Raw genomic sequence first — 24,909 nt, 5'->3', positions numbered from 1 at the left:
CCTCCTCCACAGTGGTCTGTGGGTGACATATGGCGGTTTTACCCACGCGAGGTAAGCCAATAGCAGACAGAAAAGCATTTCAATGCTAATTAAGTAAGCCTGGAAGTAATTACCCAAGTGTACACTGAAACACTGCCTTTTGAAAATGGACAAAATATTTGATTTTGCTCCCTTTTTTTTTTTAGCCTACAACTATAGCAGTGCTAGGATGGTTTTTGCTTTTACATATCACTTTTTACATTTCTCTAAGCAAATGGAGAAAGCATATTTAAAAAAAAATTTTTTTTTTAACTTTTAAGGGAGATTGCCTCAATTTGCAGTATCCTCTTTTATGTAGCTGTGACAAGATGCCTGTAACCTTCAGAAGCATGCCCACTTTGTATCGACTCATTGCATGACTTTAAAAATCACACGAAGGTGGCCTTGCTCATGTAACTCCTAATAACAAGCTATTTCCTATAAATTGGTGTTGGAATCACAGTGACATCTCCTCATGTCTTGTTGGTGACGTTGAACCAGTCACTCCCAGAGAGGGCCAGGATACCTCTGAATGTTGGGTGTAGGCAGGGTCGAGAACGCCAGATCACAGTTTTCTTCATGGAGGAAGGACAGATCGGAGTGGATGGAAACGTCCCTGGGGCCACCGTTTCCCAAGGAAGAGAATGTCCAATTTAGGTCAACGCAGCCTTCACGACTGTCTCTCTGTACGGCTCGATGCTCTCGCTGAGCGTTCTGGCTCTCCCGGGAACGGACCCAGGCGCTTGGAAAGTGGAGTACGTTTTCATAATTGACTCTATCAAGGCCCACAGCTGGGCCCTGGGACTATCCAGAAAATAGTCAAAGGGCCAGACTCACCCTCACACACTCAGCTACAAAAAAAAAAAAAAAAAAATATTAAAAATCATAAACTCTGAGTTGTCACCTAGCTGGAGTTTCAGAAAAATAAGAAGCTAAATACTGATTAAAGTAGATCTCTCTCTCTCATGAATTTAGGGACCCAGATTTGCTTTCCTGATAAACTTCACAAGGTTTGTTCAGACATGGGAATCAGCTTCAGTTAACTGATTCAGCAGATTCAAGAGAAGTCTTTTTTACCAGTGCTATTCCCCCCCCCCCTTCCTTTAGAAGTTTTATTCAAGTAAAAAGATCCCGTGTCTGGAAGCTGGAGGGAGTTCTTTCTGCACTTTCATGCAAACAGCAGATTGGGCTGCATTGCTGGAGCTCGTGACCCAGGCTCAGACCTCCGCTTTGCCAGAGAAGTGATGGGTGAAGGGTGACAGGTGACCAGTGACGAGCTCCTGGTGCAGCTCACAGTCTCAGGCCCACTTTCTCCTGTCTCCTTAGGCGAAGAGTGTGACATCGACATAAACGAATGTGACAGTAACCCCTGCCATCACGCCGGCACCTGCCTGGACCAGCCCAATGGATACACCTGCCACTGCCCCCACGGCTGGGTGGGAGCCAACTGTGAGATCCGTAAGTATGTCAGCCCCTGGGCCGCTGTTATCCGGCCTCCCGTTCCCGTTCACCCTGCCGCCGCAGTCTGCCCCTCCCACCTGGCCCGAGTCTGTGTCCAGCCTTTCCAGGGGACAGGACTGGGACGGGGACGGGGATGGGAATGTGCGGCTGTCATCCAGAGGTCAGCGCTGCTCCTGCCGCCAACAATGTGCTCGATCGAGACGCACTAGCGTGGGAGCACAGAAGAGAGTCTCCGTGTTGAAAACGTAAAAAACAAAACAAAACGAAACGAAAAACTGCACCAAATGTAAATTCACTTTGCATTCAGGTCTCCAAGTGTCTTCAAACGTGTTAGCTTTCATCAGCTGTCTGGGACAAGGTCCAGGGAGGGTGAGCGCGGGAAAGACAATCTGAAAACCAGGTTGAGCTGCTCAGAGCTAAGCGGTCTCTCGGGGACAGCTGACGGGCGTTGGCAAGTGTCACCATCCAGATTTTACACATTCAAATAACGTATCTACTAGGATGGAGGTGCAAATGAGAACTGACAAGGGATTGGGTTTTCCATTGTTTTGCAAAAGCCTAAAAATTCAACTTTGAAAGATGCTTTCTTCTTATTTAAATTAGGGCAGTTGGGTCTTTCATAGAAGCTCCCTCTTGGGGCCTCCCCCCCCCCCCCCATCATCAGGTAAAGGCAGCTGCTCTGCTGCGTGAGTTTGGAAGGGGGCAGATTCTTACGCAGAGCCGTCTCTCTGTCTCCGAGCAGGCCCGCCGGCTGCCTGGAGTCCTCCATGCTGTGAGTGTTTCAAGGGCAGCCCCCCCACCGCCCCCCCCCCCCGCCCCCCCCCCCCCCCACTGGTCCGCACCTTCTCCACCTTGAACTTGACCGTCAGTGAAGGTTCTATTTGGGCTCCTCCTTGCTCATACTTTGTCTTTGCTCTTGGCCTAGAGCTCAGAGGGAAAGAAGGTCATTATTTTTAGGCCTCTCCCTCAACCTTCCCAAATGTTCTCAACAGAACAGTCTTAGAACCTACTGTCCTTGCTGAAGATGGATGAGAAATACGCTCTTGTTGGAGAAAGAGACAGAAAGGGATTCCAGCAGTAAAAACGCTGAGGGCTGTGACTGGGGTAGGATGTGAAGCCTGAAAGTAGCAGGAGGAGGCTAAGTCCAGTCTGGCGGGCTCTCGGCTGGAAGGGGTCCCAGACCCGCGGCCGCAGGACTCTGCCTCTCACCTGGGCCATGCTGCTCACTGTGTGGCCGCACCTCCGTTGGGCTGAGCCTCAGTGTGCTTAATCCACAAAATGGGATCTGAGTGCATTCTGAAATTTGTCAATTCTAGGAAATGACAGATTTTGTACCATGGGGGCAGAATCATATCTACTTACAGCATTTAGATTTTAATTATAAAGATAACTCTAGTATATAGGAGAGTGTGGAGAAGTCTGGGACACCTGGGATGCTTTCAGGAAGTTTTGAAGCAAAATCCTATAATTATTAAAAAAAAAAAAATCTAAATTTCACTTTCTCCCAGTGACGATAATATAGGCAAAACATGCACAAGTAATAAAAAGGATCGAGGTTGGCTTCATATTCTAGCTCTATTATGTGGTAGCCATGTGACTCACTCGTACAGACAAATTTACCTCTTGGGAGCTTGTAAAGCCAGTAGCCACAGCCACCATCACAGCCACCTGGCCCGTGTAGGTCCGCATTTGATTCAGACAGACAGTAATGAAACAAGGGAGCCAAGAACTGGTGGGCTGTTGGCTTTAATCAAACTAGCTCGCTCTCGGCGGGCAAGAAATATACACAGTGGGAAAACACTTTGTAAAGCCAGAAGCCACGGCCACTGTCACAGCCGCTTGGTTCTGTAAAGCCAGCAGTCAAGGCCAGGGCCACCATCAAAGCAGCCGCCTGGCCCATGCAGGTTCGCATTGAATTCGGACAGTCGGTAAAGAAACCATGGAGCCAAAAACTGGTGGGCCATAACCTTTAATCCTACCTTGCACCCGGCGGGCAAGTAAAAATACACACTGGGCTCCAAAACCCAGTCACACTCAGTGCTCACAAAGCCACTGACTTATCCGAGTTTCCTAGAATCAAAGGTTTCTAGCTCACCAACCTTATTCTCCTCAGTTCCCCATTTTCTTCCTTATCCCAGATACAAACTCTACACAGACTGGCATCTCACTCAGTACTCCGCCATCTTGGCTGCTTCTCCTGGCCTACTCCACGTGGCCTCCTTCTGCTCTCTGCTCTGCTCTCTCCGCTCTCTCATGCTAACCTCAGGAACCAAGAGCCCAAACTCTCATTCCGTCCCCATTTTATAGTGTAGAAATCCAAACCCTTAATCCAATATACAAAACAGGGAAGTCTCTGATACAAAGTCACTCTCTGAGGCATGATTGGATTGTACCGCCCTACATCAAAAAGGGTAGGAAAGGCTTAATCCCAAAACCAAGCCTCAGGCTACAAGGATTCTACCTGCCTTTAGCCCACCCCAACACACATTAATATCACCTGGGCGACGGCCTCCTTGTGTTATCTTTAACAAAGTGAGCATAATACATTTTATCTGCCCAACAGGTTCCATGCAGGTTCGCATTGGATTCGGACAGTCGGTAAAGAAACAACGGAGCCAAGAACTGGTGGGCCGTTACCTTTAATCCTAGCTTGCACCCGGCGGGCAAGTAAAAACACACACTGGGCTCCAAAACCCACTCACATTCAGTGTTCACAAAGCTACTGACTTATCCGAGTTTCCTAGAATCAAAGGTTTCTAGCTCACCAGACTTACTCACCTCTGTTCCCCATCTCCTTCCTTCTCCCTGCACAAACTGCACAAACTGGCTTCTCACTCAATACTCCGCCATCTTGGCTGCTTCTCCTGGCCTCCTCCACGTGGCCTTGCTGTGCTCTCTGCTGTGATCTCTCTGCTCTCTCATGCAAATCTCAGGAACCGAGAGAGCAAGCTCCTGTTCTGCCCCTATTTTATAGTGTAGAAATCCAAACCTTTAGTCCAATATACAAAATAGGGAAGTCTCTGATACAAAGTCACTTATCTGAGGCATGATGGGATTGTACCACCCCACATCAAAAAGGGTGGGAAAGGCTCAATCCCAAAACCAAGCCCCAGGCTACAAGGATTCTGCCTGCCTACAGCCCGCCCCCAACACACATTAATATCACCTGGGCGACGGCCTCCATGTGGGCAGCGCCATCTTTAACAAAGTGAGCATAATATATTTTATCTGCCCAACACACTTCCCTTTCCATTCAGGGCTCCCAAAGCCACAGACTCATCCGAGTATTCCTAGAATCAAAGGTTTCTACCTCACCAGTCTTATTCACCTCTGTTTCCCATCTCCTTCTCTCGGCACAAACTCTGCACAAACTGGCTTCTCCTTCAGCACTCCACCATCTTTGCTGCCTCTCCTCTGCAATGCTAATTTCAGGAACTGAGAGAGCAAGCCCCCCCCCCCCCTCATTTTATAGTGTAGAAATCCAAACCTTTAATCCAATATACAAACAAGGAAGTCTCTGATACAAAGTCACTTATCTAAGGCATAATGGGATTCCTCATGAGAGTGCACCACCCCACATTATGCAACAATCAAGGGTGTGGGGAAAAGCTTAGTTTTGAAAAGATCTTAGTATTAAAAGGGCAGGAAAGGCTTTGTCTTAAAACTAAGCCTTAGGCTATAATGACTTTGATGGTTTACAGCCTGTCTCCCACACCCAATGCAAACTATAAACGAGCAAACCTATATATCATATTTACAAACTTATTTGACTGACAGAGCTCGTTTTTCTCACTTGTAAAATGTGCTAGGAAGGTTGCTGCGAGGATGACGGAGGCAAGTGTGTGCCTATTTCTGCACTGAGTAAATGCTTGTTGCCCTTTCTCTCTAATTCTACACTAGGGTAGCTCTGACACTATGAACTGTTTCTGGGGAGGGTCAGCCTTTGGCCATTGTAAGGCCGGCAGTATGACCGCCGTCACTGCCAGGCAGGTGCAGGTTTCCATTAGATTCAGACAGACGGTAATGAAACTGCGAAGCCAAAAGCTGGTGGGCCACGCCTTTATTCTAGCCTGTAACTGGCCGGCGAGTAAAAACAAACACACAGGGCACCAAATCCCACTCACATGTTCTCCGGTTCTACAACCAGGAGAATCTTTTTTAGTTTTTCCTAGAATCAAAGGCCCCCCACCAGCCTCAGCCCCGTCTGGTTCCCCATCTCCTTCTCTCTGCACAAACTCTGCAAAAACATGGCCTCCTTCTTCCTCCTCCTTCTTCTTCTTCTTAAAACTTTTTGGCACGAAAACCCCTCCTCCAGCACACATTAGCATAACAGAGCCCCTTCCCAAGCAGGAAGGTAATTAGCTGTTTCACCTGGCAGAGCAATTTATGTGGGCAGCGGCCATTTTTAACAAAGGGAGCATAAAAATCACATTTTACAAACTTATTTGCCCAACAGCCACTATCTTTTGAGATGACGCACAGGCAAAGCACAAGCCACCCAGAGCGGTTGAGGGCGATGGGGCCTGTCACACGTGTTGGTCTCCACTTGGGCTCTCTGCTTGCCTAGAAGAGCTCATTCTGTTTGATGACCTCATCTGATGATCTCTCCATTAAGCCGATGTGTTAAAATAAATGTCGTCAGAGATTAGGCTCTGCGGCTTCCAGTGTTGGGTGCTTCCCCCCCTTGGCCTGAGAATAACAACAGAGAACATGCATGGGCGCTTTGCGGTGACCCGTCGCTGGAGCCGGTGGCCAGTGTCTGGAGAATTGGATCTAAATGAAATGGAAGGAATCCAAGGACCAGGAGAGTAAGCAGAGAGTCCGGCTTGTCAGTGGTCAGGGAAGGTAGAAGAGGCCTCCAGTCCTGTGTGAGCGTCATGAGCCCAGGAGATCTCTCTCTAACCCCGAGCATCTGTGAGCTTCTGAAGAGGCCAGCAACCAGGAAGAGGGCGCCTGGATGGTACAAGTTCAGGTCCGCAGATCTCAGTAAGGAAGCCCAGATACAGACAGAGAAGAGAGGGGGCGGGGCCCGCACTGCTCTGTGGCCCAGACAGCTGCTGAGTTGTTGCAAGACAGTCAAGGAGCCTCCATGGGCCTGCTCTCTGCTTCCAGAGGCCACATCACCCACCTTCTTTCAGCCATGTGGTTCTGCTTTCTCTTCCTTGAGCGGGTCAAGTTTACTCCTGCCTTCAGGGTCTTTGTCTGTGCTGTTGCTCATGCCCGGAGCTTTCTTTCCTTGGAGTTGAGCACAGCCATCTCCTTCTCAGTAACCAGATCTCAGCTTGAGGTCACGCGCGTCCCGAACGCTGAGCCCCCACGGCGAAGGGCACTGCCCGTGAAAATGAATCAACCTTCTCAGCCATCGCTGGAATTCTGCTACGGCAACAGGATTTACATGCAAACTAATACCATTTTAGTGGTTCCATTTCCATGGCTACCTCCTGCGCCCGTGTTCACCCCGATAGCAAATGTTTCCTAGAAATTTGCCCCACCCATTAGAGATACTGTTATCCCCAATTAGAAGTAAGTAGCAGAAATCAAGCAGACCATACAAATGGATCAAAACCATCAGCAAAATTGACCCAGAACTACCCTAAAAGGATCACTTTCGGTGAGATAGCTTTGGTGTTTCACACACATTTTGAGACAAATGCAAACCCTAAATTCTGGAAATGAATCAAGCAACCTGGTGAAATCTTAGTGCTCGGCCATTCATTCTTACAGCCTTGGGGCTGATCACAGTTTTTGTGGTTTTTTTTTTAAATTTTAATAAAGTTTTTGCCTTCCTTGAGTTAAGGTCTAAAAATAAAAATTGCTGTAAATTTTTTACATCATCGTGTTTAGTATCATCTATGTAGGAGCTGTAAGGTTCATACAGTGAGAGTTACAGTCAATCCTGCTGATTGACAGTAGGCCAGTTATATACACTGAACAGTTGAATCTATGATTAAACTACAGTATTAAATTACTGATATTCTGCAGGTGAGAAATCAGAGAATAGGCTACCTTGGATTTGTGCATTCAATCGGTGAAAATGTTAAATGGGAAAGCACTTTGGAAAACACAAAACCTCAAACAAATTGAGTTTAAACCAAAGCACAAATGATCCCTCAGACCCGTAAGTGTGACATTTTTCCTGAACAGTCCGTGTGCACGCGTTCCCGGTCGTGCACCTGCTGGGGCCGCTGAGATCATCCCATCCAGCATGTGCCCGTGCACGATTCTCCCGTGAGCCGTGGGGCAGCCAACAGAGTAACTGGTTCCCGCAGCGGGGCTCCCAGGATGCAGCGGGGCGATGACTTACGACGAGCGCTCCTGGACCGGGAGACGGCAGCTGCCGCCACCTGGTGCCGATAAATCTGCCGCCTCTCGGACCTAGTGTTGGGTTTAATCAGACCCAGCCCGGCTACCAGTCTGCTTAGCATGGAAAGCTGCCACATGCACATCTCAGAAAAGTTTTAGATGAGGGTAAGGTGGGAAAAGCAAAGGGTGCGGCGGGGTGGGGGTGGGAGAGGAAGCAGAGGTTTCAGAACGAATTTCGAGAAAGTTCTCCCAGAAATCCGAACAGCTTGGAACACTCGGAGTTTTGGGAAGCAGACCAGATGGTCCGAAACGCAAGCAGCGTAGGCAGCTCATCAGGCCTGGACAGCGTCGGAGCGCGTCGCCCAGCGCGGTGCGGTTCCCGGTAGCGGCCGTGCGGTGGTGCGCTCCCCGCGTGTACGCGGTTACTGTGATGTGTGAGCTCTTTCCGTGAGGTTATGCATCCACCGTAGGGTTCCATAACTCCTGTGGCCCTCTGTAGCCATCGGATCTGAGTCCACCGAGCTGGAGCCGGGAGCAGGCCTGGCTGCCTTTGTGTTGGTGCTAAACGGCTGTTGGAGCAGCCTCTGGGAGTGTTGGACTCCAGCCTACAACTGAATTGTTTCAGAGAATGTCAAAATACTTGGAAATCAAGCGAGTCACACTTCTCTTTCAGCCAGAAAAGTGAGTTGTCTCTCTCCATGTGCACCAGGTGACGCCAAGTGAAATGACGGCCGATCTGGGGATTGGGTCTTGGTTCTAGTTTTTGCAAAAACACCTTCTCTCTTCCATCACAATCATTTCTTTGCAGCGGTTTCTGTGGGTCCATCTGCCTGTGTGTGAGTCGGCGCAGACGGAGCCGTGAATGCACTCATGGACCGCCTGATGTTTCCATGGGCTCTATGAGCTCAGGCCAGCTGGCTCAAAGGGCAACGCTAGGCTTCAGGGGTGAGCGTTGGTGGAAAACTCAGGCGTCAGGAGATCTGGGTGCAAACTCAGAAGTCGCTTTCATTGTCCCGTTCTTCTCAAACTCTCAGGAACCATCCAGGCTTGGGGCATGGGCCATTTTCCCATTCTGCTTCTAAGAAAGGAGTCTGTGTGCTTGGATCCTTGTGGTCTTCTGCAGACTGCAACTTTTCAAAGTCAAGAATAGCTGACTCTTGGATTCCACGGTCACTACTGAAGATGTCGCTAAGATGAGGCTACGAGTGCCCAGAGGTTGCAGATACTCTCACCTAAAGTGCAGCAGCGAGAAGAGTCCTGAGGATCTCCTGGGAAGACAAGGCTTGTTCCCACCCACCCAGAGTCCCTAACGTGGAAGGGATGGCCCGGAGGTGGTGGAGCGAGCAGAGAAGGCATCCTCTTTCCTACATGAATCAGCTTCTCTTTGGTCATGCCGAGTCCTTCTAAATTTTCATAGCTTTCTTTCAAATCCTGGCTGTGGTACCCAGGGCATTCCATTTGTGTGCAGGTCTGTACGCAGAGCCTGTGTGACACTCTTGACCTGAGCCAGACACAAAGATGACGTTCCCTCCTTCCGTTTTCCCCACGCATGCAGGTTGCTGCTTTCCGGATGGGCACAGGACACTGTCCAGTAACCCTCAGGGCGTGTGCCTCCGAGGACAAGCCTCCTTCTCTTTACCCTTCTCTCTTCCAGCACCCAGGTGCCTCTCCACAGGGGCCACCCACCACGTGCCTGGTGGAGACTATTTTTTTTTTTAATGTTTCCTAACTTCTGCTCTCAGCAAGCCCATGGGGTGTGCGTTGCTGCTTTTATCCTCTAAGTCAGGCGTCCCCAAACTACGGCCCGCGGGCCGCATGTGGCCCCCTGAGGCCATTTATCCAGCCCCCCCCCCCCCCCGCTGCACTCCCGGAAGGGGCACCTCTTTCATTGGTGGTCAGTGAGAGGAGCACTGTATGTGGTGGCTCTCCAATGGTCTGAGGGACAGTGGACTGGCCCCCTGTGTAAAAAGTTTGGGGACCTCTGCTAAGTGAAGGAACTGAGGCCCAGGGAGGGGAAGTAAAAGTTGTGGCCTGGACCGAAAGCAAGGTTGGTGTGACCCCAAGGCCCGCACTCCTTTTAGTAGTTACACGGGGAGGGAAAACCGTGTGTGCTTTTCTTTCAAATAATGTACTGCTTCTTTTTCATTATAAAAGGAATGCATTACTTAGAAAGAAAGCTGGAAAATACCTGAGGCGTGTCAAGAAGGAAATGAGAATCACCCGTACTCCTGCCTTCCAGAGATCACTGTTGTGATGAGGCAGCATGAGGCAGAGACTGGGAGCTTGGATCTAGACGTGCATGTGACAAATTTGCTCAGGAAGAGATATCAGTTTCCTAGGCCTCCTCTGTAAAGGGGGTTAAGTGGGGGGAGGATAATACATTTTTATGGTGGTTAGAAAAGATTAAATGAGATGTTTTTAAAGAGCTCAGTCCGTAGTGAGAAAACAACAGATGTTGATCCTTACTCTCACACTGTTCTTCTGAGCGTTTCGGTGTGCAGACAGACACCGTAAGCTCACGGGTGCTCGTACTATACAGCCAGGTCCTGCCTGGCCACTTTCTTTAACTCTTTTGCTGGGTGATGAGCATCCCTCCATCTCACGAAAACTTGAATATTTAGGTTGTTTCCCGCCTTTCTGCTCTCATAAATTGTGTTGTCTCTCGTGGGATGAAGAGGGAGAATGGGAGTGGGAACTCTAGCTATATCTGTAACATTTCATTTCTGAAAAAGGAAACATTAAAAACCACTGAAGCAAAAATGGTAAAATATGTACATTTATTAACTCCACTGAGTATGTGAGTGTCTGGGCCTATTTTCTGAATGTTTGTCTAAATGTGTAAGAGTTGATAATTTAACACTTAAACATTATGATGCTAAGATGAGCATCTTTGTACACAGGGCTTTGTGCACTTCTGGGACTCATTCCCCAGCATGAATTCTAAGAATTGGAACCGTTGGTTACAAAAATACACCCTTTAGTGCACGTGAGGGTTGTATATCAATTTATACAGCTCCCATTTCTGTTCCCTTGTCAACTGTGGTTATCAAAAATTTAAAATAATGTTTGGGAACTGATAGAGGAATTGCATTGAAAAACAGTTGTGAAGCTAAACAACTTTCTCTATGTCTGTCTTTGGTGAATTCTTTTTCCATCCTTCGCTCATTTTTCTATGGCATGTCCGTGGTTTTCCTTAACGATGGGTGAGAGGACCTCATATATCTAGGATGTTAGCCCCGTCACTGGGAAGTCCACGGAAAAGAAACCTTCCCAGCGTGGATGGCCCCTCTATGCTAGGTTACCCACGCGAGGACAGGGAAGACCTTCCCGTGCCGAGGGCCAGCACTCATTCCCAGCCATTTGCTTGTTTCTGCCCTCAGACCTCCAGTGGAAGTCTGGACACATGGCGGAGAGCCTCACCAACATGCCCCGGCACTCTCTCTACATCATCATCGGGGCCCTGTGCGTGGCCTTCATCCTCATGCTCATCATCCTCATCGTGGGCATCTGCCGCATCAGCCGCATCGAGTACCAGGGCTCCTCCCGGCCGGCCTACGAGGAGTTCTACAACTGCCGCAGCATCGACAGCGAGTTCAGCAACGCCATCGCCTCCATCCGGCACGCCAGGTGGGCACCGTGGGGGCGAGGGGCGGGAGGGAGAGGCCGCTCGCACCTGTGCCCCCTGGGGACCGGGGCTCCGTTGTGAACAGGACTGTGCCCTGCGATGAGGATTTCACAGGGTAGAACCGAGGTGCAAGGCGCTGTTGAACCTGTGGAGTGTTGTTGGGGGACGGATAACGGGGCCGGTTTATCAGCAAAGCCCTCTTCATCCGCTGCTAGCCTTCTGTTTTCATTGGGCACGTTCACTCTTTTCATTGGGCACGTTCACTCGTTGGCTGTGTGTTGATCTGTGCTATAAATACCTGATTCTTCATCACTGCATAGGAAACCTTTTTTTAGATGATTTCTTTCTGCAGTGTTGTTGGGCTTTGTTGCTCTTCAAACAGTCAGCGCAGATATAAATTATTCCATTTGATTTAAGGGCTTCTTTTAAAATGAAGAACAGCTATCCTTTTGCCGCTGGAGTTTGTCTGATATAAAACAGTGTCTTTTTCTGGAGAAAAGACTCAGAGGGGGACAAGGAGCGAGTGTGGTACCACAGGAGAGCGTGAGTTCGGTGTCTGATCTGAGGTACTTCACTGAGCCCAACTACTCCACTGCCTGACACTGGAGTTGAGATTATTTAACCTTCCACAATACAGCTCCCTCAACTGTTAAAAGGAATAACTCTACCTCCTAGGAGAGTCAAGATCATCAAAGTAAGTTACAAAGAATAAAGGATTGTAGAAACAGATTAACACCATCTTTACTTCTCTAATCTATCATAACACTAAAAAAAAAAAAAAAAATCCACTAAATCTATCATAACACTAAAAAAAAATCCACTAATCTAACATTATGTTGACTTCTACAAAGAGAACTTATTACAGAAATAATGGCGATATTATGGTTAAAGAACACCATCTTTTCTTTTAATTGGTAAAACAGACTAAAGCACACAATTCAGGAAGTCAGTGTGCTACGGTAAAAAGCGGGCTGAGCTTGGTGTCTGACGACTGGGGCTCAGGGAACTCTTAGCTTCACTGATTCATAGATCATTGTATATTGATCCTGCTCAAGATATAAGCAGATCCAAACGCTCAGAGCAGGGGTTGGGAACCTATGGCTTGCGAGCCAGATGTGGCTCTTTTGATGGCTGCATCTGGCTCGCAGACAAATCTTTAATAAAAAAATAATAATAACGTTAAAAATATAAAACATTCTCATGTATTACAATCCATTCATTTCCTACTGCTCATGTTCATGGTTGCGGGTGGCTGGAGCCAATCACAGCTGTCCTCTGGGACAACACCAAATTTTTATTGGATAATGCCTAACGTACACGGGTCGTTGTACGGCTCTCATGGAATTACATTTTAAAATATGTGGCGTTCATGGCTCTCTCAGCCGAAAAGGTTGCCGACCCCTGGCTCAGAGGTTCAGAAAGCTTGCTTTCTTCAAACCCTCAAACGTAACCTTCAGATCTTACAGCAATCTTCCCACTCCAATGGAGGCAAAGCCAGACCCCGGCTTCCGGGAGGAGGAGCCAGAGGAAGAGAGAAGTTAGGAGACACAGAGCATCACCCCCAATGCCTCGGTGGGACAGGGCAGCTTCGCTGTGGGCCCAGCACGAGCCTTACTTCTACAGCTATGAGGGAGGAAAGGGTTCAGCCTTCTCCAAGTCACACCCTGCACAGCTGCCCATCACTGGCCTCTTCCTTTAAAAGTCAACTCGGCCACACAGCTTCCAGGAAGGCCTGAGACCAGTCCCTGCAAACCTCATCTTAATTGTTTATCTGACTCATTTGCCCACTAGCCTGTGAATCAAAAGCAGTGTTGTTGTTTTTTTATTTACGGCTGCATCGTCAGTGGGTCCCGGCACATAGTAGACCTTTCTAAAATTGGAGGTCTCACTAAATTTTGGTCTGAAATGGATAGGTGATCATGATTAGCGGTTGACAGAAGTCTACACCTGCCGGAAAGATGGATCCATCCCTGAACCCCAGCGTGATGGGTGGTACCGGTCTGCCAGAGTCCCTGCAGTGTCCTGACGTCACTGGATGAGAGACGGAGGATGTGGAAGGGAGAGGAGAATTGACACGTTCGCTTGTTCAGGAGTTCCCGGAGGGTTCTGGTTCACCAGGAAGGAGCAGAATCCGTGGTGCTATACTGGGGTGGACTAGGAAACCCGAGAGATCCGATTCCTCTGCCCCCCCCCCCCCCCCAGGGATCTCTATCTAAGGAAGATCCTTTTGTATTCAAGAGGGAGAAGATTTTATTTCAGCCTTAGAATAATTTAAAACAGGTCCTTCTGGGCTTCCTGCTTATATAGGCCAGTGGGGATAGATTTACTAAATATTCTTGGAAGGAGAGGATAAACTTTGAAAAGCATTTGCAAACCTGGTTCTTATTTGATGCCGATTTTTATCAAAAACATTTACTGCAGAATTCCCGACCAACAAGCTCCTACATGCCCCAGTGACTGCAGATAAAACCACTGACATTAAGCGCTACCTTCCCACAGACCGGAGGGGTCTGTTCAGTTACAACCTTGGGTTTGCACGGCGCTTCTCTCTAGAGGCCGAGGCCGGGTCACGGGCTGGTTGGCCCCCTCTGCTTTCTTTTTCTAGAAACCTTAGAAGGGCGTCGACAAAACAACAATGCTTCTGATATTACCCTCATCCTAGTTTTCGGCAGCGGCCTAGCCCTAATGTTGATTTCGTGATGGCCTGTCTCTCCACGGCTAGCCGGGAGGGGACGCTGGACCCGAATGACGACGGCTCAGCAGCCACGCAGGACGTAAACCGAGTGGGTCCTCTGTGGCCCTCACGAGGGACGGCGGAGGAAGTGGGTGGTGGCTCTGATGTCAGCAGTTGGCACTGGGGCTGGGTCGAGAAGGAGCCCCCCTCTCTCTTGTCCTATGAGTCATCTGTCCTCTAGCCGCTTGGCTTACACTCAGGCTGGAGAGAGTGTGTGACGGACTGGCCCGAGTGACGTCATGCCTCTCCAGGTTCTAGAGCAGAGGTCACATCGGATTGCTCACTGCTCTGCCAGCTCGAAGTGCCTGATCAAGGGGAGGGAGGGGGTGGTGGGGAAATAAAAGAGAGATGTCAAAGGACAGGACACAGTCACTTCTTTTCCTCAAATAGCATCTCCTGATTTGGGCCTTTCCCAAGGTCAGACCCACCTGACATGATCTGTGGTATTCAGTATCCTTTTTGCTGTTGACTTTCAGGCGAAAATGAACTAGAAGAACGTGCGCTCTGTGATCTGCCTTGTGCCTGGGTGCTTCTATGACCCAGGTTAACGTGGCCCAGGTATCTTCTGTAGCAGCAGAGGCATTACAGATGATCGTAACTGTGTTCCAATAAAACTTTATAAAAAAAACAAAACAAAAAACAGACAACAGGCTGCAATTGGCTTGCAGGCTGTTGTGTTTTTAACCCCTGTTCTGCATTAGACTTTTCTATAGCTTCAGAATTCTTATACAATTAAGATAAATTACTATCATTGGTGGCATATTGTTCAACAACGTACCTAGCTATTTTATGAGAAACAGATTGTCCAAATATCGGCACCTTAAAGTACCCTCTGAGATGTTCAGACTTGGGAGAAAGCATTAAGACCCGATCGGCTTTTCCACTGGTGCCCCTTTTCCAAGTCTCAGACTATCCAGGCGTCACTCAATTTAAGGTGCCCAGACCTCCGGCGGGACACATTCATGTGCGCACACTCCCAGACCTTCCGTGAGGCTTCCCGTTTTAGACGTGGTGCTCTGGAAGGCTTTTAAATGTTGCAGCGCTAACTGTGGTTTCTCGGGGGTGGAATGCCCTCGCTCTCTCGCTCTGCCTTGTTCCTGGCGCCCGTCTGGCGTGGCTCACGTCTCTGTGCTCCTGAAGGCCAGGACATCTGGGTGTGCAAGTGACTGGGAATGCAAGATTGAAGACTATTTAGAGATAAAAAGATCACAGGAAAAATGCAGCGTTTCTCATTTCCCACTCGATTCTCCTTTTCATGTCTGTGCGTGCGAAGACAGACGTTTCAAGACAGCAGAGGAAGATGTAGGGAGAGGAAGGGGGGGACGAGATGTAAGCCCCCCTCTCATCTCCCCCCTTACACGGCCAGTAAGCCCCTCGATGTCCTGGGGTGCTCATCCTAGCAACTTTTTTTTAAATTTTTTTTTGTATTTTTCTGAAGCTAGAAACGGGGAGAGACAGTCAGACAGATTCCCGCATGCACCCAACCGGATCCACCCGGCACGACGCTCTGCCCACCAGGGGGCGTCGCTCTGCCCCAACCAGAGCCACTCCAGCGCCTGGGGCAGAGGCCAAGGAGGCATCCCCAGCGCCCGGGCCATCTTTGCTCCAATGGAGCCTTGGCTTTGGGAGGGGAAGAGAGAGACAGAGAGGAAGGAGGGGGGGTGGAGAAGCAAATGGGCGCTTCTCCTATGTGCCCTGGCCGGGAATCGAACCCGGGTCCCCCGCACGCCAGGCCGACGCTCTACTGCTGAGCCAACCGGCCAGGGCCCATCCTAGCAACTTTAAAAACAGTTTTAGCTTCTTTTAAAATTTCTTTAAAAAAAAAATTTTTTTTTCCCCGTTTGATTTGGGAGAGAGAGAAAGGGAGAGAGAGAAACATGAACTTGTTTCACTTAGGTGTTCCATTTAGTTGTGCACTCGCTGATTGCTTCTCCTGTGTGCTCAGACCGGAGGTTGAACCTGCGACCTCTGGTGCGCTGGGTTGACACTTTATCCACCGAGCCACACTGTCAGGGCCAAAATTTCTTTTTTAATGGGCCCCATTGGACTTGAAAGAGCTAACAAATGTTGTCTAGAGAAGGCAGGAGGGTTGGTGTTAGTGTGGAAGACGGTTTAAATCCCACTGCCCTCTAGGGGCTCTCAAAGGTTAAGTGAGGCCTTGGGTGGGAAGGGACCACCCAGAAGTCGAACTGGGTTTATTATACTAATCACCGTCTTGACACTGGTGTTTCAGGAAGTCCTGAAATTAGAATTTGACGCCTATGGCTTCTGCTTGTCAGTCCTGCTGTCAAGGAGATGTTGCAGTATACAAATCTGTGGGGACAGTGGCCTTGTGCTGAGAGGAGAAACAGTGGCATGTGTCAGCGTGGGTGTTGGGGAGTAGTAACAGGCGGGTGGGATTGGATGGCACATTTTGTGGACAAACGCTTTCTTTGAAGTGATTTCCCCCCCTGGTCCCATCTCCTTGTCTTGGGACCCCAGATGACTGCTGAGCCTCCCCAGCCCTCCTGCCAGCCCACTGGCGAGGCTGTGTCTGTCCACGGCCCAGGGACGACCACCCTTCCGCTCTGCAATCCAGGGCCCAGAGTGAATGTAATACAGACTTGCCACTCCAAATCTTCAGAGGCCTCAGAAGAAAAAAAAACAACAACAACAAACTGATACACATTCTCCTAAATCCCACTGGAGAGCTGTCATGCCTGACTGCTTTGCCAAGATTTAACCTGCGAGCTTCGACATTAATCTGGACTCTACGTTTTGTGAAATCCATTTCTTGCCTCCTGCACGGAAGACTAATATATCTTGCTCATTCAGTGTTACTGTGAGGAAGTCTTAAATTTCCGTACTCGCTAGAGAATATATATTTTTAGGGTATTCGTATAGTTCATTTGATTCTTGAATACAAGTTACTCTTGCCATTTGTCTTTAATGGGACTTTGAGATCCAACATACGTCTAACTGGAGTCCTCTCTCCCTGTGGTTTCAGGTTTGGAAAGAAATCCCGGCCTGCGATGTATGATGTGACCCCCATCACCTATGAGGATTACAGCCCTGACGACAAACCTTTGGTCACGCTGATTAAAACAAAAGATTTGTAATCATTTTGGGGGGGGGGGATTATTTTTCAAAAAGATGGGATACTACACTCGTTTCAATATTTTTAAGAAAATAAAAAAGCTTAAGAAATTTACAATGTTAGCTGCTCAAGAGTTTCGGTAGACTATTAAAGAACTAATTTTTCTGCAGCTTTTAGTTAAAAAGAAAAAAAAAACTTTAAAAATGGAATTTGAGAAGTCTGTAGATGACGTTTTAACGTCCTTGCTCTCTCTTAAACCTTATGCTTCGACTAGTGTGTGGTCTTTTCATAGTAGACGCTATCATGACCCCCCAGATCCATGTCTGTGGTGGTCCCAGAGTAAGTCTTATCGAGAAGAAGTTATCTATTTGACATGTGAGTGCCGGCTTTCTGAGTAGTGTTAGGAGACACGTAGAGTATGACGCATAGTAGAGTATACTCGTTAACATAAAAAGAAGTCTTGAAATGTTTGTTTTGTGAAAAAAGAACCTAGTTATCTTTACTCTTCCTAACCTGAATGAAATTAGCCTTTGCCTTATCCTGTGCATGGGTAAGTAACTTATTTCTGCATTGTTTTTATTGAACTTTGCAGAAACATTCCTTTGAGTCGGTTTTTGTCATTTTCGTAACAGTCGTCAAGCCGGGCTTTGAACACGTACATAATGGAAGGGCCTCGTGAGGCAGATTATGATCGAATTGAATCAATATTTTCTTTAAAAAGTCAAGTTTCTTTTTCTTTTTTTTTTCTCTTTTATTGTGAGTAAATTAAATTTACATCGGAGTTGTTTGTTGCTAAGAGGTAGTAAATGTAAGAGGGTGCTGGTCCCTCCAGTAGTGAGTATTTCTCATAGTGCATCTTTATTTATACCCGGGACATTTTCGTGGCTGTGTTTGATTGATCTGTGCTTCTGATTCTTGCTAATTTCAAAGAATATTGAATAAACGTTACCAAGTCAAGGAAGCCCTTGTCTCTTCGTTCTTTTTTTTTTTTTGTATTTTTCTGAAGCTGGAAACGGGGAGAGACAGTCAGACAGACTCCCGCATGCGCCCGACCGGGATCCACCTGGCACGCCCACCAGGGGCAACGCTCTGCCCACCAGGGGGCGATGCTCTGCCCCTCCGGGGTGTCGCTCTGCCGCGACCAGAGCCACTCCAGCGCCTGGGGCAGAGGCCAAGGAGCCATCCCCAGCGCCCGGGCCATCCTTGCTCCAATGGAGCCTTGGCTGCGGGAGGGGAAGAGAGAGACAGAGAGGAAGGAGGGGGGGGATGGAGAAGCAAATGGGCGCCTCTCCTATGTGCCCTGGCCGGGAATCGAACCCGGGTCCCCCGCACGCCAGGACGACGCTCTACCGCTGAGCCAACTGGCCAGAGCTTCTTCGTTCTTTTTAAAACAATATAAGCCATTTGGGATTTGGTGCTGATGGTCACATAAACCATCCTGCTGTTTTTTATACTTCATGTGTCCCAAGGAGAACATTTCCGTGGCTGCCGGAGTACTGCCTGGGCCTTCCAGAACTTTCTGGACCTCCTAACTGTCACTGAGCCATCCCCGCCTTCTCATAAACGTGAAGGCTGGAAAAAAGAACAAGAATCCTCACCTTAACGTTTGCGGCAGAATTTGCCAGTGAAACCCGCCTGTGCGCACCTTGAGGCCCACTGGAGCCCCGCAGCGCTCCGAGGCGTGGTGGGCAGGGCACTGCGGCCTCAAGAAACATTGGACACGCCGCTCTCCCGTGGCGGGAAGTGGCAGGTGCCTTAGCAAACAGTGACCCGGTCCTTAGAAACCCCGCAGCGCCAGAGCCACCCTGGGGTTAATTCCATTTTGCATCTCAGTGCTGTGCTGACGTCCTAGAAGAATCACTTTTAAAAAGAATCTTTTACCTTCTCGTGGCAGCATTGGGTAAGGCCAAAAGGAGCCCTGGAATCAGGTGCGGGGCGAGGGGGGTTCAGGCAAAGAGAAGTATTTCAGACACTTTTCCTTTCTTCTCTCAGAACATCTGCCCCTGATCCTACGGATGACATCACGACCCACGCACTCTCTGATGATGGCATGATACAGTGCAAAACGCTAATGTTTTTTGTTTAAGCGTTAGGAGGTGGACTAGGAACAAGGGATGAAGCTGGTGGGTTGAGCATCCACGGGGATGCCCATGCTCACCTGCCTCTTCCTGTCAGAGACCGCCGGCCGTGTGTTGGGGAGGCCCCTGCCCGCAGGGGAGGCCCGGAAACACTGGTGCACGTTGACCTCTGTTTTCCCACGGTCACCCCCTCACACCCAGAATGATGTCTGTGCTGATGTGTCTCTCTCTCTCTCTTTTTTATTGTTTTCATTTGGAAGCTGCTTAGATCACACGTTCTGAAATAATTTTCAGTCTCCCAAATTCTTAAATTCATTGTACGTGATGCCCCTCGAAGGATTTGTTTGGAAAACTTAACATTCTTTCAATCGTAATTTGTTCTTTTAAAGCAAATTAATGGAGTCTACTATTGCAGGTGATGGGCAGACTTGTCTGGTTTCTGACAGTCAGAGAGCCAACACCAAAGGCATTTAAAGGTATTGGCTTATTCAGCTGGACATTCAACAATAACAAAAAGTGCACAAAAGGATTCTGACTCCTGAGTTCATGGCTTGTTTTGAACCAGACTTTCAGCTAATAATCAAACAAACAAATACTGAATTACACTCGGAAGAGCACGGCGGGGGGAGGGAAACAGTGCCCCCAGCAGCTCATTGGCAGAGTGGATTGCCATCTTGCTTTAACCATTCACTCGCCCACAACTTCAGACAAGTAGCTCTCTGGGCCCTCGTGTCATCATTCGGGAAAGGGGGACCATGACAGTGCCTCCCTTGGAGGGCCATCGGGAGAATTAAAGGGCAGCCTGTATGTAAATCCCTAGCCCACCTCCAGCACAATGAAGCATTCGCATGTTCGCTATTGTTGTTGCCCCCTTTGTTCTTACTTTAGGTATAGGCAGAATCACGAAGGAGGTTCATTGGCTCTCTTTGATGGTTAACGTCTGGGATCGCAGTGAGTGCATGGTGGACGGTGGATGAGTTACTGGCCCTCCTAAAGCGTGGAGCACTTTCTGTGGTCCCACTGCCCATATTACCACATGGCAGTAAGTGACTGAAACCGAAATGAAGCTGCCCCTTTTAATACGTGGGCACAGTCTCTGCCACTCCCCATTCTCCTGCTGACACTAAAAGTCTGTGGGGGGTTTTCCCCCTGTTTTATTGAGATATAATTGACATACATCACTGTGTGACTTTTAGGTATCTAGCGTAAAGGTTTGACTTATATGTATTATGAAATAGTTACCCAGTAAGTTTAGCTAACACCCATCATCTCACAGATACAATAAAAAGAAATAGAAAAAAAATTAAATTTCTCCTGGTAATGGGGGTTCTTAGGATTGACTGTGTTAATGTTCCTATCCATCACCAGTCGGTTGTAACTATAGACATCACACTGTACATCAGATCCCCAGTAATTATCATGTAGCTAACTGAACGTTTGCACCTCTTGAACACCTTTTCCTAGTTCTTCTGTCCTCCGCTCACCCACCTCTGGTAATCTCTCATCCGATCGTTTTCTCTATGAGTTTTGCTTCCTTTCAGCGGTTCTCAACCTGTGGGTCGCGACCCCGGCGGGGTCGCCTAAAGCCATCGGAAAATACATAATGCATATCAGGTATTTACATTCCGAATCATAACTGTAGCAAAATTACAGTTATGAAGTAGCCACCAAAATTATTTTTTGGTTTGGGGTCACCGCCACATGAGGAACTGTATTGCGGGGTCACGGCATTAGAAAGGTTGAGAACCACCGCTTTGGATTCTACATACGAGGTCATACGGTATGTGTCTTCCTCTTTCTAACGTATTTCACTCAGCCCTGTGCCCTTAAATCCTATTCATGATGTCATAAATGGCAGGATTTCCCCATGTGCTAATATGTACGTATGATATATATCACGACTCAACTTCTTTATCCATCCATCCATCAGCGGCCCCTGAGGGGGCTTGCACGCCCTGGCTGTTGTGGGCAGTGCTGCACAGAACACGGGAGCGCAGCGCTCTTTTTGAGTGAATGTTCTCCTTTCCGCCGGATGTGTTTGCAGGAGTGGAATGGCCGGTTCGCACGGTAGTTCTGTTTTTAGTTTTCGGAGGGCCTTCCATGCTGTTTCCATGGTGGCTGCGCCCGTTCACATTCCCACCAACAGGGGACGGGGTTCCTTCCCTTGTCATCACACCCTGGCTGGCATGTGTTATCTCTTGTCATTTTGACGATGGCCATTCTAACAGGTGTGATTTCAGTTGGCATTTCCCTATTGACTAGTGAGGTGGAGCATTTTTTCATGTCCCCGTTGGCCATTCGAATATCTTCTTTGGAAAAATGTCTATTCAGGTCTTTTGCTCATTTAAAAAAAAAAAATGAATGCTCATTACTGCTTATAATCTTATTTGTCCAGCTATATTTGCTGCCGTTTCTTTTTTGGGGAAAAACACTTTTCTGTAGCTATTCCATCAAAATAGGTAAACGGGCATTAACAGTGAGCTGGCTGTTTGTTTGAAGGAAAATGAGGGAGCACATAGTTCCTTGTGAAACTGAAAACTATCTGCATGTGTTTAATATGCAAAACATCTGCCTACTTGATGTAGTTAACGTTATACTTCCTGGCCCCTGAGGATATTTGAGTTTGGGAGCCCAAGATCGGAATGGTGATTTTAAAAGTTAGTTTTTTGAAAGTGTATTACCTTCCAGTGAAATGTCACACAGAAATGTGATATATAAATCAGTTTAAAATAAATGAAATCCTTTAATTAAAACTGGTTGAGGGGGTTCTGATCCCCAGCCCCCTTGTGGTAGGCCCCCACCTGCCTACCACCCCCCACCCTAGTGATCGCTGAGGGAATGGGAGAAGCCATAAGCGTCCCACAGAGGAGGGTCTGAAAAGCAGGGGACTGGCTACTGTGTCTCCAAGACTCTCCATCAGGAAACCTGTCCATCTGTCCAACAAGTATGAGCAGAATGAGCCCTGAGCCCACGGGAGGGTGGTGCTGGCTATGACCAAAGTAGGTGTCACTGTTAGCGGTGGGCCACGTGGATGTGCTATTTACCCCGTGGAGCTTGGGGGCTGGAATGAAGGCAGAGATGAGAAGCCTGCCATTGCGGCAGCTTCTGATAATAGGGCGGTACGGCCAGTAGCCACTGCCATTGTGGCCGTTCACTTGCAGGCCCTCCTTGCATCTGGGCAGACGGTAAAGAAACGGTGCAGCCAGAGAATGATGGGCCATTCCTTTATTCAAGTCTCGCACCAGCCGACAAGCAAACACACACTCAGGGCTCCCAAAGCCACTGACACATTCTCCAGTTCCACAACCGGGAGAATCTTCTCCGGTTCCTCCTAGAGTCAGAGGCCCCCACCAGCCTCAGCGGAGCTTACAGAAGCCCCTCGCCTCTGGTTCCCCATCTGCACCCTTCTCCTTTCTTCAGTACCCTGCATTCTCTCTCTGCCAACATGGCTTCTTTCTCTGCAAAACGGGCTTCTCTCTCTTTCCCTGTCATCTTGGCTTCTCTCTCCTTCCTCCTCCTTCTTCCCTCCTTTTAAAACTTTTCTGGCCGAAAACCTCTCCTCCAGCACACATTAACATAACAATGGCCCTTCCTAAGCAGGAAGGTCATTAGCAATTTTACAGATCACATACCTGGCACTGCCCAGCGCCATCTTTAACAATAAAAGTGGGCATACTCAAAACCCCCACAAATTTTACAAACTCATTTGCCCAACAAGGACTCTGGGAGCTCCGAGCAGAGAGAACCTGGCAGATTTCTGCAGGTGCCGGGAAAGCCTCTTGGAAACGTAACTTCGAACTCAGGACCCGAAGGAGGGGTAGGAATCACCCCACTGAAGGGAGGGGAATCTGTGTAAGGTCTCAAAGGTCGAGAGTGAGCACTTCGTAGGGACTGAAAAAATGTTGAGTCTGGGAAGAGCTTTCAGGCGCAAGGTCAGGGTGAGCACGCACTGCGCTAGGACCAGCAGTTTCCGCCCCAGGTACCAGCCCTAGAGGAGCAAAAGCACGTGCTCAAAACTTCTTGGACGAGAATGTTTCTTGCAGCTCCATCCATAGGAGTCTCCAGCACAACAGAAAACTGCTAAAACATGAAAAGGGAAGCACTGCTGAGATGTGCAGCAAAAGGTCTGAATTTCGCAGGCATAAACGTTAAACCAAAATAAACAAACAAACAAACAAACAAATAAATAAATAAAAGCATGACACAGCAGGGGGCGTAATGCACGATTCTGTGGGCATGAGATTTCAGATTGGGCACAACCAACATCCGGTACCAGAAGTCCAATTTTAGTCTATGTGCTGCCGAAGCAAGCACAGGTGCTGGAAATCCAACCAGCGGTGGGCTGTGGGCACACAGGAGGGGAGGATTGACCGGTAAGGGCCCTGAAGGACAATTCTGGAATGTAAAAAGAATCTATATCCTGATCTGAGTGACAGCAAGGTGAGAATATGCATCTGTGAGAAGTCTTCAGACTACACACCCAGATCTGTGCATTTTTATTGTATACAACTTTTTACAAAGTAACAGTTGGAACGGCGAAGGGCCTGGGTGGTTTCGGACCAGGGCAGGAAGAGACCAGGGTCCTGTGTTGGTGGGCAGGGCGACCAGGCCGCGGGGAGTCCAGCAGCAATGGAATCAGTCAGTGCCTTCGAACCCTCGGTTTCTGGGCGGAACGGCAGGCAGCCCCGTGGCTTAGTAATGGAGGTTTTGCAAGAATGAATTTCCATACCTGCTATTAAAATTTTCTAATCCACAGATTAAAATTTAACCCACGGACACCTTCCCAGCCTGCTGTGTGGCCGGAGAGACCCACAGACGGCCAGTCTTTCTGCTGGCGTATTTGAGAATCTCCAAATTGCTCAAGTGAGGGCTCACAAAATTGATATCTTTTTATTATTAAACTAGTCCATGTGGAAAATACTCTTTGGCCAAATTATATTTTAATAAGGTGATTTCCTGCTTTCCCAAGTCAAGAGGCCCCTTAGCAATTTGAAATTCTGATATTGTGGTTTCCTCATATTGGAAACAAGCCGCCCTTGCAGTCTTTCCGCAATGTGACCCCCGTGGGGAGTTCCAATTTGACTCATTATAGCAGGATCTTTCTTGCAGTGAGAAGGATATAAACCCCGTAAGGACCTGAAGGGCATAATACATACACAAAGTGGTCCCCAGATCAAGCCGAATTTTCAGCAGAGCTACCCCAAAACACACACACACACACACACACGCACACGGACACACACACACACACGCACACGCACACACACACACACGCACACGGACACACACAGATGCACATACAGAGACACAGACATTCTGTGGGGGAGTTGAGTTTAAAATCAATGAAAGAGACCAGGGTTTCTCAAGCTCTGTGCTGTTGATATTTTGGACTCGATCAGTCCTCCCAGTGGGGCCGTCCCGGGTGTTGTTGAATGTTTAACAGCACCCCTGGCCTCGACCCACTAGGTGCCAATAGCACTTCCCAGTTTGTGATAACCAGAAATGTCCCGAGACAGTGTCAAACATCCCCCGGGGAGCTAAGTCTCTCCTGGTTGAGAACCACTGAACTAGACAATCTCTCGTTCCTTTTGATGTCTTCCCATCTGTTCATCCA

General features: G+C 48.4%; 1 protein-coding gene across 1 annotated transcript in view; it reads left to right on the top strand.

The window, feature by feature from the left end:
• Positions 1-18,178, top strand: part of DNER (delta/notch like EGF repeat containing) — a 263,137-nt gene extending 244,959 nt beyond the window's left edge. The window contains exons 11-13 of the mRNA XM_066345902.1: positions 1,345-1,476; positions 11,163-11,409; positions 17,128-18,178. Of these exons, the coding sequence (XP_066201999.1) occupies positions 1,345-1,476; positions 11,163-11,409; positions 17,128-17,239 (491 nt within the window). The 3' untranslated portion in view covers positions 17,240-18,178. The remainder of the gene's footprint in view (positions 1-1,344; positions 1,477-11,162; positions 11,410-17,127) is intronic.
• The last annotated feature ends 6,731 nt before the right edge of the window (positions 18,179-24,909 follow it).

This window comes from Saccopteryx leptura, chromosome 7, assembly GCF_036850995.1.
Source record: "Saccopteryx leptura isolate mSacLep1 chromosome 7, mSacLep1_pri_phased_curated, whole genome shotgun sequence".
Lineage (NCBI taxonomy): Eukaryota > Metazoa > Chordata > Mammalia > Chiroptera > Emballonuridae > Saccopteryx > Saccopteryx leptura.
The sequence above is the reverse complement of the archived record's forward strand: the minus strand, read 5'-3'. Positions and strand labels throughout refer to the sequence as shown.